The following is a 20,162-nucleotide window of genomic DNA, read 5'->3' as shown; positions in this document are numbered from 1 at the left end:
TAAGGCCAGCATGAAACGATGGGGCTTCTTGGCAGTTTTCGGGGACTTTTTTCTTGTTCTTTTTTGTGGGTAAAACGGTAGTTTTCAGGGTTTTTTCTGGCCGCGATCGGGGGGTTTGTTTCAGGGTTATCTATATATGGAATGGGGGATTGGGTGGAGTTTGGGGGGTTTCGAGGGTTCAATTGTAGGGGTTTTTGAGTTTGTTATTCTCTCTTATTTGGTTGTGGGTTACTATCGTTTTTATGGGGTTTTGGTGTAGGTTGTTTTTGGAGGGAGTTTAGATGTGTTCTGTAGGGTTGTGATTGTTATACTCGTTTTGTTGCATATCTGGTCAAGTGACCTAGATACCATCAGATATGCAATTCAGATTATAATGTTAATAATCACTATTATGAACTAAACCCGAGAATAGATTCTTAATGCCGTGCTATCCGAGCGAAGTTTCAAGTTTGACTTTGACACTGGCGTATTGAAAAGGTTACATCCTCTTAGTCATAACGACTGCAAGTCCACCGCGAGAGTCAGAAGAGTGCTTAGGGCAGTTAGAGAGTTCTGCTAATTATAGTAAACAGCATTTCACTGCGACGGTTCACCAAGACCACATGATCTACCCCGGTTTAGAGACCACCGTCTGGTCTGGGCTCTCCAGGTCAGGGACTAGGGAGGCCAAGAGTTTCGGACGGGATATAGGTTCGAGTTTACCGTTGAGCACACGGCACTAAAGGGGTCCACTTGACCATGATTTTCGCTTAGAGGATCGGATGGTTTGTCAGGGTTTGTGTTGCTTTATGGGATTGTATAGAGCGATTTGAGTGCTTGTCGAGAGACATATCAAGATAAGGGAGACGAGATACACTCATCCTCGATGGTACAGGAACTCAGTCCAGCTGTCAAAGATGCACATGCACAGACATGTGCTTCTTCTAGAAGCACAGAGCTTAGCTCCGTGCTCGCCACCGGTCAATTGAGTTTTACTAAAGGTTTGAGGCTAAAGAGGTTGTCTCGGCTTGAAACTTGGATCTACATCTTAACCATCACGTTTATCCCGAATAGAGCTGTTGCAATGCAACCTCCCCGAGCAAATGCCATTGTCAAAGTCAATTGATCGCTGAACAGGGGTGTGATCAAAGGTATATAAAGCCTCGCAGACCTCCAGAAGCAATTCCTCATCCAAGCAAGCTTCGACAGCATCTCTCTCTTCTTTTCATTCGCTTTCTATACAAAAAACTATCTTACGATCTTTATTATCTTTCCTTTTCTCTTTTCAGTATGCGTTTCGCTTATTCTACTGTAGCCTTGACGGCAACAGCCCTTGCAGTCCCGGTGACTGTTCCTTCTACTTATCATCGTACCTCTACGGTCCCTGGGAAGGTCCTTGAAGCTTCCAACCCGGCCGCTGGTCGATTGACGGCTCGGACCTTCGGTCCATTCCTCAATTGGATCGGATCGCTTCACGGAAGTACCTGTGAGGAATGCGCGACTGGTGAAAGAACCGGCAACACCATGGGTGTCAGCGTTGGCAGCAGTGAGGAAAATTGTGACGAGAACTCGAACAGCAACGAGAATTCCAACAGCAACTCGAACTCGAACAGCAATGAGAACTCGAACACCAATACCTGGGGCAGCAGCACTGACAGCGGTAGCATGCCCCCTGGTGGTATGCCTCCTATTGGCGGTATGCCTCCTTCTGGTGGTACTCCTCCTGGTGGTATGCCTCCTTCTGGTGGTACTCCTCCCACCGGTGGCATGCCTCCCACTGGCGGCACTCCCCCCAGCTCGGGTACCGATACCTGCGAAGACTGCGAGGGAGGTACTCCTCCCTCTGGCGGTACTCCCCCCTCAGGAGGCACCCCGCCTACCAGCGGCACTCCTCCTACTGGTGACGTTCCGACTGGGGACACCCCCAGCGGCACCCCTCCCACCTCCGGCACTGAAACTGGCGAGGAGACTGGCACCGAGACTGGTGGATCTCCTCCATCTGGCAGCACTCCTCCTACTAGTGGCACTCCCCCCACCAGCGGCACTCCTCCTTCTGGCGGCACTCCTAGTGGTACCCCCCCTACTGGCGATGTCCCCACTGGCGACACCCCCAGCGGCACCCCTCCCACCTCCGGCACTGAAACTGGCGAGGAGACTGGCACTGAGACTGGCGGATCTCCTCCATCTGGCAGCACTCCCCCCACCTCCGGCACTCCTCCTTCTGGCGGTAGCCCTCCCACCTCCGGCACTGAAACTGGTGAGGAGACTGGCACTGAGACTGGTGGCTCCCCTCCCTCTGGTGGCTCCCCTCCTACTAGCGGCACTCCCCCTACCGGCGACGTCCCTACTGGCAGCGGTACTCCCCCCAGCTCTGGCACTGAAACCGGCATCACCACTGGCGAAGAGACTGGTACTTCTACTGGTGGCTCCCCTCCTACTGGCGGCATGCCTCCATCCGGCGGTACTCCCCCTAACTCCGGCACCGAGTGCGAAGCCTGCCAGGGCGGCAACAACTCCGGCAACTCCTCCGGCTCCTCTTCGTCCTCTTCCTCATCATCCAGTAGCAGCAGCTCCTCCAGCTCCTCCAGCGGCTCCAGCGGCAACCACGCCTCAGCCAACGCTTCCGGCCCCAACGACTGCGCCGAGTGCGAAGTCTCCGCATCTGTCTCTCCTGAAGACTGCGAGGAGTAAAGCAGTGACGAAGATGAGGAATGCCAGTCACTTAATCGCCCCATCTAGCCATGGGTATTCGGGTGCTTTTTATCAGTTTTAATAACTTCTGTCCATGCTGGTTTGAACCGGCTTCAGCGCTCGTCTACTTGTTTCTGTTTCCTGTAGACTAGGGTCTCATGTTTCCTATTTGTCTGTCGTTACTGTGTGAGATAGTTGATTCGCTCCTTAGTATAATAAATAGAATCAAATCACGTTAATGTGTGTTTGGGGGTTGATATTGGCATTTTCAGTCTTTCAGTACTGTCTAGATAAACGAGTAGCTAATCAACTCTACTATTTAATAGATAACAACTGGCATTCTCCTTTTACTCTGTGGACTCATATGGAATAGTGAGAGATGAGGGCAAGAGGGGCTTATGTTAGTTTCTGTGTCAATTTTGTTAAGATGGCGGCTATCAGATCCTAGTGGCTATATTGGGGGCCTGATGGCGAAGCGCTACAACGGACCGAGCCGCCTGGAGAGTCCGGCCGGAGTGGGGGTAGGCTAGGTAGCCCTAACTTCTAAGCACTTGGAGGATGACGAGTACTTTGATCAGCTTGTGCCAGAGGAAACTAGGGATCCTATCTTCTCCTAGAGCTTTCCCTGCCTTCGACCCTCTTATGGCTTCTCGTATTCTTGTGTAGTGATAGGTGAAGTTCAACCCGCTCTGGGTACTAACTAGAAGGAAGCAGTGTCGATGGTACTTCTAGCCATCCCCGCTAATTCTACCGCCTGCCCTCATTATCCCCTCACTACCTCCTAGCATGCCAAGGTATCACTGTACAAATAACAGAGAGCAAAGAACTTTCTCTGTATTTTAAGTTTCACCACTCCATGAGTCATGGAATCGATGAATGACTCATTCAATGTACAAATCCAAACTGTTCCCCCCGGGATTGAGCCTCCACACTCACGGAAGTCGCACCCGAAAATGGCGCCAGGTCCATCTGTGCCCTTGGAAATCAAGTATGCCAATGCATCCGACCTGGGTGCACTCGTGAGCATTGAAATCCGCTCTTTCCCTTCGTCCAATTATATGCGCAGCACATACAAAGGATGTGATCCACTGGCAGTCCACACATTCAAAACAGTCTGTTCCTTGGAGTACTTCGCAAAGTCCGACTGCCATATTCTAGCGGGTGTCGACTCTGAAACCGGTGAAACCATCGCATACAGTCGCTGGAATATCCCAGCTATTTATGGGGTTGAAAGAGCCGTCGACACGAGTCTGAGCATCGATGCACAGGCGCAAATGCAGAATGCGTGGGCGTATGCCCCGAAGTTGAACAAGGGTACCTATATGTTCTACGAGGAGTCGATAAAGCGGAGTAGGAATAGACATCTTAAGCAAACCGATATTGGTTCGTTACCTTATTTTGCACACTCTACATGAGAAAGTTTATGATATTGACTGCTAGTAATACTGCTAGTCCTGGAACTACTGTGTCTTACCTGAGTACCAAAGAATGGGGATAGGGAGTGCGTTTCTCAAATGGGGTATTGAGAAAGCAGATGCCAGTAATGCCCGGATATATCTGGAAGCTACGATGGAAGGAGTGCCAGCGTATTTGAAGCATGGGTGGAAGATCGTCGAGGAGATACTGTTGGAATACACAGAGCGTGGTGGAGAGGGAAGTCAGACATTTGCATTTATGATCAGAGAGCCCCAGGGAACTGGGTTTTGATTTGGTACTCTCATTCCCATTCCTAGCAGAAGGTATTTTCTGGGAGTCGTTGCTTGTGTGCATGGTCTAGAAGATTGTGCTGCTACCATACAGTTGTCAGCAAATGCTTTTTGCAAAATTAAAGAAATCCAGAAGACAGTGTTGGACTTGAAGTGCATAATAGCGACTTGGATGAGAGATATAATTCCATTTTTTCTCCAGCCTTGGATTATTTTTTCTTTTTAATCCAATGGTGATATATATCTCTTGCGTCCGATGGGCTCGAAGTACATATAATAGTTTGAGAAAATTGAATGTAATGCTAGAATTCCAACTTCAAATCACTAATATGCGGCTCCTTTGAGACACAGGTTTGGTAGCTTGGGTAAGCGTGTGTAGTGCTATATGATATGAAGCTGCGCGTGTTCGGAAGAGAAATAGGTGCTTCATAGTGCACAATCTGCGACTGTCGAGCTTCACATCCTTAAGTGCTGCAAATAGAAGAATAGCGGCGACTATACCTCTCTGTCATTCGGAGTAAATTGTAGCTAATACTTTAGGAGATGCGAGTCACCGAGTGTTGTTTTTATCTTTGTTGTAATGAATCATGTCGGTTGTTCATTGTGAACATTAGTATAATACATCAGCAGGTCAAGATGGGGTTCCTGAAGCTGAATGTTCTTTGACAAGATTCCCAGGCTAGCCACCGAAGCACAAAGGGTTTTGAAGATATAACCTTATTTGAAGGTAAAAGCGCCACCAGGAACTGCGGCCATACGTATGTCGGAAAGAGTAAATAAGCTTTCATTTGGTCAGGAACGTCGCTTGTGGTAATTTTCATCCGCTGCAGGAATCCTTGAATGTCACATGCTCTGTCATTCTAATGAAACGTGAACAAAATAAACAAACAGAAAAAGGGAGTAAACCAAGAACGTTGGATCCCTGTCCACAAACCTCGTAATTTCCCTTACATACAAGCACACCTTCGGAATCCATTCTACCATAACCCTTTTACTTCTGAGACACAATGGAAGTCTCGGATATATCAGTATAAGGTGTTTCTTGGAGGCCATGGGTCGAATATTGTCCAAGTGAGAGTGTCGGCGAGCTTCGGATATACTTCGGCTAACACACCTCCCCTTGATTGTTGCCAGAGAGTACCTAGACAATACCACAAGTGACCGAGATGCAGTAAAAGTCTACCACCAGAAGAAAGAAAACAAACTTCCGAGAAAAGGAATGGAAAGATCTTGGAATCAGATCTCGAGGGGAACATATTTTAACCGATCATGACCGACGAGTGTTTTACTGTTTTACCTCTTGGTGAGAATAAATAAAAAGAGGACCCAACAAACTCGTTGAACACAGCCCACGTAAGTAAGGCCTTGGCGGGTGGGGAGATCCTGAGGCCCCAACCATTTAGCGTCAAAGGGGCGAAAAAAAGGGTCAGGGTGGGGGATTCCTTTACGTCACTGGCGCCTCTTCATAGCTATGACCTATTTTAGTACTTCGTACATAGTAATTCTATCGCCAAGTTCCCGGCGATTATTTACATATGATATCTATTTCTGTCGTGTCATGCTGCACTGAGTAAGATGAGATTATGAATATAAGTTCAGTAAGAATAAGTTGTATACGTAGGAGGATACGGAGTACCCCTGAGATCGTCACCCGCGCCATATGGACGTCCGTCATACATGTCACAGTCAGGTACGGGAGCAATGACGGCGCCTGACTCGCTATCTTACTGGCCGCCAGCTGGCGCTCCCGTAGGAGTTCGCAGGGTTGCGGTATCCGGTACCGTACTTGAACCGTTGTAGTTTAGTGTCAGGGGATCCCTAACAAGGCTGAGTTGCTAGCCTCTTCCTTGTGGATATGCTTCTCTATCGTGAGACCTTGTTTTCGGGGGCAATGTTTGCTTTCTTGCCCAGTTTTTTACGATGACATGCCAAACTCAGTAACGAATGCGACAAGTAACAGAGAAGAAAGAAGAATTAGTCAAATTCAGGGACTTCCGCCGGACGATGTTAAAAAAGCTACGGACCAATGGTCGGACGAGGGGAGGCCCCACAAAGCTTGTCCATCATTGACCAAAAGGGAAGGATTGTCAACCCCCCGCCGTGTAAGTTTCAGAGCATCGCCGCGTCATTGCCTCTCGCGCCGTCATTCTAGGCCCCTGATCCTTTTGCTTCATTCGTTTATCCTTCCCGCTGCCCCCTTGGCTCAATTTTGTCCTCCTCTCTCTCTCTCTTTCTTTTCTTTCCTTCTTCCTCTATCCTACAATGCTATCGATCTATTTACGCGTCATCTCGTCTTCGCCGGCGCGATGGCCATACCCAGTTGTTCGAGATGGCGCCTGCGACCAATTGGTCTCCTCTACCTGTTTTACCTCGTGGGATTTATGAGCTTCGCTTGTATTGTCGCTATCTGGTATGGCGTCAATTCCGACCGAGACTATATTCATCCGCTTTTGACCCAACTCATCCCCGCCGGACACTGTGCGTGCCAAACTTCGACCACCTTCCAGTGCTCCACCTGCCTGTCATGCTCCGAACATAGTCTTGTCCCGCAGCTTACCTCCGCCCCGAAATGGGAATTTAACTCGGATCGCGATTCAAATAATGAGGGTCTCAGTACACCTCAGTGCAAGGCCGCATTCCCGGGACTCTACGAAGACGTCTTCCGCGCCGAGAGCTTTTGGCGGTCCCAAGGCGCTCTTGCGACCGAGGACCTGGATCGCATTCCCTTAGGATTCGGTATGGTTCGCGCGTTTATTTCTCGCGGCGAGCTGTATGTGGTTGCGGCGCGGGCAAAGCAAGAGGACCATCGACGAAAAATTGTAGCGGCATTGAGTTCCATCCATCGCGCGCTGGTCGCGGATTCCGACCGAGCTACTCGCCGCGACATCGAGTTTGTTTTCTCAGTGGAGGATAAGGTCGAAGATGTCACGAGCTCCGACAATCCTGTCTGGGTTCTTGCACGTTCTGCAGCCGAGCAAGGCGTCTGGCTGATGCCGGACTTTGGGTTCTGGGCGTGGGATAACCCGCGGAACTCGATTGGACCCTTTGATCAAGTCGTCGAACGTGTCAAGAGAGCCGATATTCCGTGGTCGCAGAAAACCCCGCAGTTGGTTTGGCGCGGCAAACCAAGTTTCGCGCCGAAGCTGCGCCGCGCGTTGATGGATGCCGCTCGGGATAAGCCGTGGGGTGACGTCAAGCAAGTGAACTGGTTTGAGCGGACGAATATCATGTCGATGGAAGATCACTGCCGATATATGTTTATCGCACACGTTGAAGGTGGGTTTTTATTGTTGTAATTTTTTATTGAGTTTCCAGAGTACTAATCCGACCACCGCACAGGCCGATCATATTCCGCTTCATTGAAGTACCGTCAGGCCTGTAACTCAGTAATCGTGGCGCATAAACTACAGTATATCCAACACCATCACTATCTTCTCGTACCGGACGGCCCGAATCAAAACTACATTGAGGTTGAGCGAGACTTCAGCGATCTTGAGAGCAAGATTGAGCCTCTCCTCGACGACCCGAGTACGGCCCAGCGGATTGCCAACAACAGCGTGCGCACCTTCCGTGAGCGCTATTTGACGAAGGCCGCCGAAGCATGCTACTGGCGTCAGCTTTTCGAGGGATACGGACACGTCTGGAACAGCAGTGTCCCGGTGTGGTCCGACGTGTATCAGCGGGAACGAGGTCTCCGATACGAGTCGTTCATCTTGTTGGATAGTCAAATGATGTTTGATTTCAGCGCGACGGGCGGCATGCCATAACGATTTTGCAAGTGATATTCGAGCGATCTACGCATTGACGGAGTTTGGAGTCTGTGGGATATGATAAACTTCTGCGGCTATTAGCCTTTGAGATACCAATCAAGCGTGGTTTTGTGATTCAAGATGCTGCATAGACTGTACGATTTATGCCGTCTGCTATATATACTCAATAATACCAGATTGTACATAACCGCTTTGACCACCACGATATGAATAAATATTAACAGTTGATGCAATGCGTTCAATGCAACCTAAGCCACCCAGCCAAATGCGAATCTAATACATCCCCCCCCACCACCACCACCACCACCACCATCCCAATCCCAAAGTTCTACCAACCCAAATGGATAAAAGACAATCTAAAGAACCCCAGTAACAAACCCCTCCAAAACCCCCGGACTCCCCCCCACCAAATCCCCTACCTTCCTCCCCTCCCGAAAAACCATAAACGTCGGCATAGCCACAATCCCCAACTTGGCGATCTCCTCATCCGACAACTTCCGCACGTCCATCCGGTAAAACGCCATGTACGGTGTTGTGTGCGAGATCTGCTCGAAAGCTGAGAACATCGGACGACAGGGACCGATCCAGCCCGCTGTGAAATCGACTATTGTGGGTGTGGGGGATTGGATTGTTTCTTGGAGGGTTGGGTAGCTTTTTTTGGGGTTCTTTTCTTAGTAGGGTTGATATGGGGTTTGGGGAGGATTGGGATGGGGACGGACGAGGTGATTTCTTTGACGGTCATTTTGCTTTCCTCTTTTCTTCTTCTTCTAGTCTTCTCTTCTCTTCTTGTAACTATCTTCGGATGTGTAGGAGGTGTAGAATGTGTATGGTAGTGAAGGAGGGAGTTGTTTTTGAGTACAGCCCTGTTATAAGAATATAAGAACCGACACTCTCAAAGATAAATAACAAGATGTAGAGATCTCACTCTCCACAAAATATACCCTCCCAGATATATGCCTCAATCAAACACGCATGAATTCGAAGTGAAGATAAAAGTATAAGAATGTCTATGACGTGGTCGAAATGTGAATAGACTTTGAATGATGCTACAAGGCTGACATTAGACTTTCTGCATATGTGGATGATCTGGGGTTCGGATAGGCTTTGGGTTCCGCTGTGGGGGTGGTTTATGGTTTTGGGAATGGTGATTGTGAGATTGTGATGGTGTTTTGTGGACTTATGGTTTGTTTGGCAGGTTGTGGATGTTTAGCAGGGAACGGGATTGGTTCGGGGGAGGAAGGGAGTTGTTATTTATTTGAGACTTTGTGGGTTTTGTATTCCATTGGTGTTATGGTGTCTAATGTATCATGTGAAGGAAATGGAGTTGGATTGGGATTTGAGGTGTAATTATCAGTTGGATACGTATATTAGTGTACTTCTCTCCAACGTCGATATCAAGCGTTATTTTGTACCGCGCATGTCAAGACAGGGCTTCTTAGAGCATATTCGGTAGCAATATCAGAACCTAAGAGGACTAATTGACACGAATTTGTGCACATGCATACTTTAAGGGAATAATAACTCAATCGACAACAAATACTTACATTAGATGCCGACTTCCAGTGCTTTCTTTCTTCTATACTTGGCCAATGTCTTACGAAATTACCCAAACCTGCCGAATAGCAAGACAGGTAATCCATGACTTTTGTAGTCTCCGGAGGTCCTCGCTTCTCTTGCATTTTCTTCGTCTTGAGACTTGATTGTAGTGGAGGCTATGATGTCTCTGTATCCTGGAGGGAGCCTTATGCACATATTCTCGGGCATAGAGGTACTTCGAAGACGGTGTTTTCGTGGCTTTTTATCTTGTTGGGCTCTTTCGAGAACTGTCATAAGCTAATATAGCCCAGGACTTGGGCGAATAATGCAAGTTGGGTAGACATGTTGTAACACAGACTTCAGCGCAGTCTGTCAAGATCACATATAAAGTCCCCGATACTACGTGGTCACTAGTAAAACCTAATATCTGCCGTCCCTTCTAAGAAGAACTATCATTCTACTTTTACCATACCTCCCGTACTAGAAGATGATGCCCACGTTCTTCCAAGCTGTCTGTTCTACATGCATAGCACTGGCAATCTACACAGCAAGCCTAGCTATCTACCGTCTCTTCCTCTCCCCGCTCGCCAAATTCCCCGGCCCAACGCTCGCCGCCCTAACCGGTTGGTACGAAGTATTCTTTGATGTCCTCCTCGGTGGCCAGTTCATGTGGGAAATCGAACGCCTCCACGGGAAATATGGCCCCATTGTGCGCATCAACCCCCACGAACTCCATATCAAGGACCCGGACTATTACAATACCCTCTACGCAGGGCCCACCAGGCGACGAGACAAGTACCTCTGGTTCCTATCTGTCGGAGCTCCGACCTCGACCTTCGCCACGCCGGAATCTGATCACCACCGCTTGCGACGGGGAATGCTTAGTCCCTTTCTCTCTAAGCAAGCCGTGAGGGATTTAGAGGGAGTTATCAAGGCAAAGTTAGATTTACTTTGTGAGCATATGAAGAAGGCTATGAGGAGTGGTGAGGCGGTGGAGTTGCATGCCTATTTCGTGTCGTTTGCTGTGGATGTTGTTTCGACCTGTGCATTTGGGGAGAGCGGGTGCTTCGAAGAGTTGAGGAGAGAAAGACTAGATGATAGATGGAAGAATGTCGTGACAGGAGCCTTTGGCAAATTACTCCTTACGAGGCATTTTCCCTGGCTAGTGGTTGTTTTTCGTTTCCTGCCCGTGTGGGCCACTGCGCTGCTCACTCCTGTGGTGCGGCATATTGATTATATGGAAAAGGTAAGTAGCGTGTGAAGATTTGGTTGAACTGCTGATGTAAATCTGTGTGTTGCTGACACAGGCTTCAGGGGGTAGAGAACCAAATGCAACACGTGTATGCGATGAACAAGGATGGCGTCAAGGAGAATGGCATCTTTTCGCAGCTTATGCACAATCTGAAACTACCTCTGAAGGAGCGGGTGCTGTACAGATTGGCTGATGATGCCAAATTTCTGATGGTTGCGGGGATTGACGCTCCGTCTCAAGTTTTGGCCATCACAATGTTCCATGTTCTTCGTTCTCCGCTGGTCTGTCGAGAGCTACGCGAGGAGCTTCAGGATAAGACTGCACACTCACGAGATGAGCTTTGCTTGAACACGCTTGAAAAACTTCCGTATCTGGTGAGCAACGGAGCGCCTCCATTGCATGACTCCTTTCCATGACTCCAACTCACTTCGGATAAGACTGCAGTCATTAAAGAGGGGCTTCGCGTCTCTGCCGTTGTCACATCACGTCTCCCGCGGATTGCGCCTGAGGAGACACTGGAATTTAGGGGCTGGAAAATCCCCCCAGGGGTATGAAGTCTCCCATATCAATTTAGCGTCTGTTCCGCTGGCTGATTAGGTTTTGGACGAGCGACAGACCCCAGTGAGCATGTCCAGCCATTTTATTCTGCGAGATCCCGCTATATTCCCTGACCCACTGGTCTTCCAGCCTGAGCGGTGGCTAAAGCAAAGTACTACCGGCTCGAGCTTGGACAGATATCTTGTGCCCTTCTCAAAGGGAAGCCAGGGATGTTTAGGGCCAAAGTATGCTTTTGCTTCGATATTGACAACACTCGCTAATTCAGACATTAGTATGGCTCATGCTTGGCTCTACCTAGCCTTAGCTACACTACTGCAGAGATTTGAGTTCTCGCTGTTTGAAACTACCGAAGAGAACATTAGGACGGTTAGGGACTGTTTCAATGGACAGACAAAACCTGGACAAAACAATATACGGGTGAAAGTGTTGACGGAGTTTATATAACTAAATTTTCGATGTATTTGAGTCATTAGCATCTATGATATTTTATATTAGTGAACATGGCAAGAAGAGGCTGATTTCAAAAATCAAATCATTCCAGAAGGCAAAGTAACCAAGACGTGTCGCATACTTACCGAAATGTGGTATGGTGGCTGGGTGTGGAGCAGTCGAGACGAACCACTAGGGTTAATAGAGTTTCTCTGACTCAATAACATGGGGCGCTTTGACAGCTAAGGACGGCCATCATGCAGTGGTGCTCCACAGCCCATCCAGGGATTACTCACTCACATTGGAAGTTGTTGAGTTTTCGACTTGATCGTCCACTTTTCTTGACGCTGTCGTAAAGCAATATTGGTCTGGTCTGGGTTGTGTGCTCTGACATGTAGATCTGCGTGATATAGCTCTGAGCATATGAACTGTGGCCGACCAGATGATCACATATCCAATTAGTTGGTGCATGGATCTGCGGACTGGAACCTTATTTCTGCCTCCAAGTGGTAGTGATCCTATTGTCGCTGAGCTATTTGCGATACTACCGGCCTGAACACGGTTACAGTGCCTATGATGTGCTGTGACCCGATGGTCAATTAGTGATAGACATGAGAAGTGCTCCATAGCGAGGGCTGAAAAGAAAGCTGCATGAAAAGTGGTCTGTGTGAGGCACGAATGAAAAGCCAGTGGAGATGGGTGGTGCAGAGAAAAAGTTAGCTTTCGGCAAAAAGCGTGGTGATTGACATTAAGAAGAGTCAAAGCACCTGACCTCACTTGACCTGCCTTGTGTAAATCCGGTATGGTTTTCTTTTTCCCTTCTGGGGATTGATATGTACATACCGATGTTCTTTCATTCCTCCCCTCCGAGAAAACACCTCACTCACACAGTGCAGGGATAACACTATTTTATTAAACATACTGCCGATCGGGATCCAAAAGGTTGGAAAGGCCGGCAGATTATTGACTTCGGCTATTCAGAGCTGGTCTGCTCTTCATGACAGTCCGCGGCGGCAGTGGATCAGAGTTCCACCAAATCAGAACCCATCTTATCTCGTGTCGCGGAACCAAATCAAAACAAACATCCACACCGACCACCCCTTCTCTCTCCAGCTGGGGCTCGCGCTGACAATCGTTCCACTCTGAGTGGGCGCCGCCCTCTCTATTGGGCCCCTGTCTAAGCAAGGAAGCTCTCATCCAGACGAACCATGATCTGTGCGACGATCGATCCTGCTGTAGGACCACTAGGAGACAGCCAGTGGACTCACGGCCAAGCCAGCCAGCCAAATCACAAACTATTGTTCTGAGATCGTCGCGCGAATCGGCGAGATTCAGCTGAGCCGAGATCTGCAGCCACACAAGAATCTTCACAAATCATGGCTGGCGCCAGTGGTTGCACGGGCAAGAACGGGGACGAATGTGTAGGATGGGGCAGGAGAGCACCTGGCGGATAGGAAATTTAAATTGCCTGCCCACTGGCACCTGAACCTCCTCCCTTCCATTGGAATTTTTGTACTTTTCCTGACATAGCGAACATCATGCCGTCGCCGATTCCGAAGCCGAAAGGTGTTCCCATCCTGGGAAACGTCTTCGATCTCGATGGCAATAATACCTGGGGCTCCTTTAACAAACTAGCCAAGGATTATCGTGAGTCCCAATGAGCCTTTTGCGATGGAACACAATTAACACCGCGTGTCCGTACCTAGGTCCCATCTTCAAAATCAATATCCTCGGTAAGGATATCGTCTTTATTACCGGTGCCCACCTACTAGAGGAGGTTTGCGACGAAACGCGCTTCCGCAAATGCGTAGCTGGCCCTATCCTAGCCATCCGCGATGCGGTCAATGACAGTTTGTTCACGGCAAAGCACACTACAGAGGAAATAATATCATGGGGTATTGCACACCGCATAATGGCGCCTCTTGTCTCGTGGGAAGCTGTTGAGCAGGTATTCTCCGGCATCCAGGAGACAACTGATGACCTGATCAAGAAATGGACTACGGGATCCCGGCAACGTATCAATGTGACGAACGACTTGGATCGATGCAACCATGCCGCAAACATGCTTTGCTTCTTCGATCAGCGGGTACATATCATGGAGGGTCCTGAACCTGCGGTCATCAAAGCCATGGGCTGTGCTACCAATGAGGCGATGCACCGACCTTTCCGTCTCAGGATAGTTAACTGGCTGTTCCACAGCCGTAAATGGAACGCATGGATCAAGACTATGCGAGACTATGGAAAGGATATCGTTGAGACTCGCAGGGCGAACCCAACCGACAAAAAGGACATGCTCTATGCGTTGCTAGAAGGCAAAGACCCGGAGACCGGCAAGGGTTTGACCGACAGCCAGGTGCTGGATGAGATCATCAATATCTTCATTGGTAGTGCCACAGCACCCAACCTAATCGCTTTCGCAATGTACTATCTGGCGAACAACCCAGACGCGGCTGCCAAGGCTCGCGAGGAGCTGGACGCTGTGGTCGGTGGACCTTCTGTCAGGATTGAACATGAGCATCTTGCTCGCCTCCCCTACACCGAAGGTGTCTTGCGAGAATCCTTCCGACTATCTGGCGTCGCCCCCGGCTTCAATATCGAACCTATCCCTGAGAATGAGGGCCCGGTCCTGCTCGCCGGTGGTGAGTACGAAGTTCCCAAGGGCCAGGCCCTGATCGCCATCCTAGCGGCCGTCAATCGTGATCCGGCCGTCTTCGAAGACCCCGAAGCGTTCAAGCCCGAGCGTATGGTCGGTGAGAATTTTGACCGACTCCCGAAGGGCGTGAAGAAGGGTTTTGGGAACGGTAAGCGCGAGTGTATTGGTAAGCGTTATGCCTGGCAATGGTCCTTCATGGTGCTGGCCAGTATCCTCAAAGATGTCGAGTTTGAACTGGCAGACCCGAACTATAAGGTGGGCAACGACGGTGTGAACTGCAACGGAGCATTCAGTGTGCGGCCGCAGGAGATGTTTGTGGTAACTGGACCGAGGGCTCGCGCTGCCTAATTGTTGATGCCTCTGCTATTTGATTCTTGTTAGGATACCAATGCTGTTTGTTATGTCAATAATGTCTCTCGAGGATGAACGAGCTGTGCTTGGGAACGATAAGTTTCTGGCGATGACTTGCGACTGCCTAAGTTATACCACAATATTTATAATCAATCATACTGATTTCAAAGCTTATATATGAAGCTCAGAGGAATCTCTGAGAGAAGCGCCATGTTCACCACCAAATTTCAAAAGTGACCCGAGAATATTTGACATTGCAATAACTAACATTCCTGCCATTGACAAGCTCTTCCTTTCATATCTTGTAAATAAGTAGTCAACTAACATAATAGCTATTCATCTAAGAACCTAGATAATGAAGGGGCCGCAGGATATCACGGATGAGAGTGATTTTCCAGTATGTACACTCATATCGATTGGGTTCAGAGCTCCTGTGATGTTCTTAACCTCCCTAATATTAGTTCTCCTTTTCTATTTATACATCCTTAGCATTAATCGCTTTTATCATTCATGTCATTCCACTACGTAAAGTCGGCGAGATGTTCACTGTTTCATCTCCTTGTACGAACTCTAGTGTTTCACCGGAATACAATATAGACCACGTGCTTATCATTTTTTGTGTGCTGAGTAGTTTTATAGCTTCAACTTTAAGCCGGGTTAACTACTGGTTAAAAGTTTTTTTTTTAAAACCTAAATATGCTAGAAATAAAACTTTGGTTAATCTAGCCATAACCGACTAGGTAGGCATAACTGACAACTTTAATCTACCATGACCATTGCCTAGTCTACCCAAACATCACTAAAAGCTCGTCTGCAGTAAACCATCAATGAATGACCAGATCTGCGCCGATGCCTGCGTATTAAATGTGGCAGACATATAGTACGTCTTGCGATGGCCCTGCAAATCATTCAGATGTCTGTAGAAGCCATTTCGAATTGCATCCGGCGGGACAGTCAATAGGAAAGGGCTGTGATCAGAATATTGAACGAACTCCGGTGGTTCAATCTGTAAACCCGTGTTTCTCAATTGCATGACACTGCGAGTCATGTTACCCTTAACCTCTGCTTCCGTCATGTGGTCTTTGCTTCCGTAGAGGATGGTAAACAGCCTCGGTGCCCTCGTGGTGTTGATCACGTAGACCGCAGGCTGAGGCGGCAGTTGGTAAAGGGTATCAGTTGCACGGTTCACAATCTGAATGTCTTCCGGAAAGCCCGGGATCCTGGTGAGAGCAGTGTAGTAGCATGTGTTATTGAACTGTCCGAACAACCCTCGCTCTAACTCGTCCAGATCCATTCCCTTCAGCAAATCTAGTCTGGGTGGAATAGCTATGATGAGTTTCCGTGCGCGAATCACTTTCGCCCCGGATGGTGTCTCCACGACTGCGTACGCGTACTCCCTCTCCTCATTGCGGTATGTATAAGTGACGATGCTATTCAGTAATGCATCCTCGCCCAGTTCTTCCCGCGCAGCGCCATACAGCTCGCTATTGTTGTGGCTGGCTGGTATAAGAAAACCCCCCAATGCACTTTGGACCACATCAAGGCCGAAATATTTCAACATGTAGAGGGTTGTCTGCTGCAACATATCACCCGTGCCTTGATTAAACATCGCAATGATATCGACCGCTCCCTCAAGGTTATACTTCTTCACGAAGTCGCCGAACGGGAGCAGCAAATCCGGTGGCACGGGGTAAGGAAGGTTAAAGCCTGTGTTGAGATAAGAGTATTTGAGTAATTGGGCCGTGTATGCCGCCAGTGCCAGAAGCATGTTGCCCTCGGCTGGGCCGACGGGGGTCCCGGTTCGGAGGTCGACACGATGCTGCGTGGAGTTCTGCTCTAGAATGGAAATTTTCTCCAGTTCAATGTCGAAGTGGTCGAAGTAATCTCGCACCACGGGTAGGTTCTCGTAGTAGAGCACTCCGTAATCGACGGCGGTTTCCGTTATAGGGTCGTCGTAGGTATTGACGTGGCCACCTAGATGGTCCTCTTTTTCTACTACCACGACGCTTTGGTTCATTTGGCGAAGGCGGATTGCTGCGTATGTGCCGGCGGAACCGCCGCCTATGATACATACATCGCGTGTGATGATGTTCTCGTCTTGGAATTTCGAAAGGTCGAGCTCGGGAGGGGCGCGAGGGACAGAGACTGCACAGTCTAGCCACGATAGAGCTGAGAGGACTAGTGCTATGGTAGTTATTATCAGCCCCATATTGACTCAACTATGGTATAAAGGCTTATAGAGCCCATATGAGTGTGTCGGAAAAGGGGGAAGGACACACATTTATGAATCGTGCAAGGGGTCACACTGGCGGACTACTCTTGGGAATTGATTGAAACAGGGTGTGAATGGGATCTATGAAGCATGTATTTTCATCACTTGCCGTACCTTACTGAGAGTTACTAGGTGAAGGATACTTGCAATGGTCACGAGTATATGCCATTCCCCGACCTCGATGGGTGGGAATTTATGGGATACGATATAGACGAATGACCCCAAGATAGTCCGACCGTTACACCTGGAGGCCTTGTGTAGCAAAGGGCTCTTCAGTGAAAGCTCACGATGGCATGCCATTGGATTATAATAACTTGTCCTACATATGATCAGCCCTTCACCAAAACCTCCGAAGCGAGGTTACCACCACGATGCCGCACACTGGGAAACTTTCATGACCCCAATGAGCGTTATAGCTAGGGCTGACGAGCCTGATTTCGGTCATATGCCAACTCATTTTCTCTCTCAGCTGATAGGAAGTTGGGTTCCCTGCGGAAGACTTTGCCCGAGTGATGATAAAGAGATCATGCCTTGATTAGTAGGGTTGTACATATATATCCCTTCTTATGTCTTGGGATTAAAAAAGCCAACATCTTCCTGTTTTAGAATGATTCAATATAATCATAGTTACGGTAGGTATACGCGATCGAAAGTAAGATAAATTAACAAGCAATCGTGAATAAAGATAGAAGCTTGGAAACCCTGGTTTCTTATCGTTTGTAGCTGGCCTTGCAGACCTACTCCTGCCAGCAGTAGAAGTGGCACGCCCTACTAGTAGCAGTGCAACCGGGTAATAATTCTAGCTAGGTACAATAACGCAATAATTGATTGTCTTCATCGGTGATGCACATATTGGTGTACGTGACCCTTCTACAGTGAAGTCATTTGGATGAGGAGATACTACTCAGCTTCCTAACTTCACCATCGGCACACACGAACTCCACTACGGTAGGAAAAAAAACTCTAGGTCGGTTAATTTGGATCATGCCTGACTCGGTATTTGTTTTAGCTAGATCGGGATAGGTCTAAATGGCAAGAGGTTCCGAGGATAGTGAGGTTCACTACTCCGATACCTGAGCTCCTAGGGAGAGCAGAACTGGGCCAGAAGCTGCACCTGTGCGGAAAGAGTATTTTAACAGTCCCTGGTAATAGACCCTTGTCATTATGATGGATCAGTGGTTAGTTTCAACGACCGCGCTAAAGTCAGGGTCAGTTCATAAAACCGGAGACTACAGCAGACGAGTGAGTCTTCGAGTGACTGGAAGAAGGCTCCGCACGGGCTCATTGCTATTATAGTAACTAAACTACTGTTATTACGCTCCATTTTTGTAATGTCAACGTTAGCGTGGCTAAGGGGCCTTGACTCAGCACCGACTCCAAAGTGAGTTATGGAGAATTCGCGGATAGAAATGTAAGAGAGTCCGAGCGTTATCTCGTAGATCATGGTAGGGGATGGCTGTGTTTCCCTTTGTTTCAGGATTCTAAACTACCGAAGCATCTAGAATGGAAAGATGTAAATCCCTTAACCACGGCTACGATCAACAAGCGAATATACGAGGAATATCCAACCCACACTTATGAGTATAACGTGATTAGGATTCACAGTGCGGAGGGAATAGAAACCTGTGCTGGGCTTACTAGTTGAACGCGTTATCTTTTATTTACTCAATAGAAAGACAAAAGATAGGGAAATTAAGTTGAATAGGGTTAGATGCGTTTTTAAGAAGAGTAGCCGAAAGGCAGGTACTTTCTAGGGAAATAACCCAATAGAATAGTGCAGTACATTCACCGGGCAAAGAAATTCACTGTTCAGTCTACCAAACGGCTTTTTCTAATGGCGACCCATCGTGCTACGCTTAGGTGCAACTTATTTGCCGACATGAAGAGGTTTTCCCGAAAACAGAGTTAAGCTATTTGTCTCCACTTTCCCTGTTATTCGGCATACTGACTCGCAGTGGCTGTAGCTCACTCTATCCCCACCGACGCGCACATCGCAATACGTTCAACCACGTTTCATTAGTGCAACAGTGCCCCCACTGATACGAGATACCCCTGGTCTTCTGTTTCTTCGACTTGCGGCGAAAAAAAAAAAACCCACTTAGAACTTGCGACTCTGACACCGCTGCTAGGTGGAACGGTACTTACAAGCTCCTTCTAGTTGCTGTGCTCAGAGAGGGATCGTTCACTATGGAGTCGATGTCAAACCCTGCACAAAAGAGCTAAAGGCAAGTTGATTCAGGCATGCCGAGGGCGCTTAACCTTTGGGAAACCATCCCTACACTAGGACCCGTCCCGCATAAGTTGTTTATAGCCGGATCAGGGCTACCGACTGTTAGTTATGGGTCTATTCTCTTGCTGGCCATTTTCCTGTGAGGCTGATGATCGCCTTAAGGAGCTGTGCACACGCTTCCAGTCAGATGGTAATGCTGTGGGGTTACCAAAGGTTCAACGGTTTGGCTCATGTCAGTTGTTTTATTCTAATGACCAAGTATTTGACATCATCTTTTATAGGAAACGGGACTAGGTCGTACGCAAGGAAATACAGGAGCACTCCGGTAACTATTTCAATGACTAACATAGGGAGCCTTCTTCATAGAGCTCAAACGGCTGGAGAATTGGGATGATAGCTTGACTCCTCAAACGTTCATGCTCTCCATACTCCTCGGATGCATGCAGTATGTTAGTAGGTCAGTTTTCCCAGCTTGTTCTCTACAATACCCGTAGTGTAGTTCCTTTGCTCGCACGAGTAATGCAGCGCAAAAGTACCAAATAAGCTTCGAAGCTTCCCAACTGCTGCGCAATCCGTGTCCTATCCGTCGTTCTTCGCTTAGACTAGGCACATGGTTTTCACCACCTTCCAACATGTGGTATTCATTGTGAGGGTGATTGGGGCACGTGTATGCCTGATTGCCACAAATCTGAACCTTAAAACACGACGATTTCGGCCGGAGAATGAAGTGATCTA

The 20,162-nt window shown here is 48.4% G+C and overlaps 7 protein-coding genes across 7 annotated transcripts; 5 read left to right on the top strand and 2 right to left on the bottom strand.

Moving 5' to 3' along the window:
• Positions 1-1,503: 1,503 nt before the first annotated feature.
• On the top strand, positions 1,504-2,670 carry AO090102000376 (uncharacterized protein; the record flags this gene model as incomplete). Its single annotated transcript, XM_001822516.3, has 1 exon — positions 1,504-2,670. One exon carries the CDS (start codon positions 1,504-1,506, stop codon positions 2,668-2,670), a length of 1,167 nt encoding a protein of 388 aa, XP_001822568.3.
• Positions 2,671-3,533: 863 nt separating this feature from the next.
• Positions 3,534-4,148, top strand: AO090102000377 (uncharacterized protein; the record flags this gene model as incomplete). The annotated part of the gene is made up of 2 exons (XM_023236855.1): positions 3,534-4,053; positions 4,123-4,148. 2 exons carry the CDS (start codon positions 3,534-3,536, stop codon positions 4,146-4,148), a joined length of 546 nt encoding a protein of 181 aa, XP_023091786.1.
• Positions 4,149-6,301: 2,153 nt separating this feature from the next.
• On the top strand, positions 6,302-8,143 carry AO090102000378 (uncharacterized protein; the record flags this gene model as incomplete). The annotated part of the gene is made up of 2 exons (XM_001822518.3): positions 6,302-7,652; positions 7,716-8,143. The coding sequence occupies 2 exons, from the start codon at positions 6,302-6,304 to the stop codon at positions 8,141-8,143; spliced, it is 1,779 nt and encodes a 592-aa protein (XP_001822570.3).
• A 359-nt stretch (positions 8,144-8,502) lies between these two features.
• AO090102000379 (thioredoxin family protein) lies at positions 8,503-8,888 on the bottom strand (the record flags this gene model as incomplete). The annotated part of the gene is made up of 2 exons (XM_023236854.1): positions 8,503-8,797; positions 8,866-8,888. The coding sequence occupies 2 exons, from the start codon at positions 8,886-8,888 to the stop codon at positions 8,503-8,505; spliced, it is 318 nt and encodes a 105-aa protein (XP_023091787.1).
• A 1,281-nt stretch (positions 8,889-10,169) lies between these two features.
• On the top strand, positions 10,170-11,936 carry AO090102000381 (cytochrome P450; the record flags this gene model as incomplete). The annotated part of the gene is made up of 5 exons (XM_023236853.1): positions 10,170-10,928; positions 10,997-11,308; positions 11,372-11,482; positions 11,550-11,716; positions 11,765-11,936. 5 exons carry the CDS (start codon positions 10,170-10,172, stop codon positions 11,934-11,936), a joined length of 1,521 nt encoding a protein of 506 aa, XP_023091788.1.
• Positions 11,937-13,459: 1,523 nt separating this feature from the next.
• AO090102000382 (putative cytochrome P450) lies at positions 13,460-14,922 on the top strand (the record flags this gene model as incomplete). Its single annotated transcript, XM_001822521.3, has 2 exons — positions 13,460-13,568; positions 13,628-14,922. 2 exons carry the CDS (start codon positions 13,460-13,462, stop codon positions 14,920-14,922), a joined length of 1,404 nt encoding a protein of 467 aa, XP_001822573.1.
• Positions 14,923-15,724: 802 nt separating this feature from the next.
• AO090102000383 (uncharacterized protein) lies at positions 15,725-17,134 on the bottom strand (the record flags this gene model as incomplete). The annotated part of the gene is made up of 1 exon (XM_001822522.1): positions 15,725-17,134. The coding sequence occupies one exon, from the start codon at positions 17,132-17,134 to the stop codon at positions 15,725-15,727; it is 1,410 nt and encodes a 469-aa protein (XP_001822574.1).
• Between the last annotated feature and the right edge of the window lie 3,028 nt (positions 17,135-20,162).

The sequence above is a fragment of the Aspergillus oryzae genome, chromosome 4 (genome assembly GCF_000184455.2).
Source record: "Aspergillus oryzae RIB40 DNA, chromosome 4".
Lineage (NCBI taxonomy): Eukaryota > Fungi > Ascomycota > Eurotiomycetes > Eurotiales > Aspergillaceae > Aspergillus > Aspergillus oryzae.
This window is presented reverse-complemented; position numbering and strand designations above follow the sequence as displayed.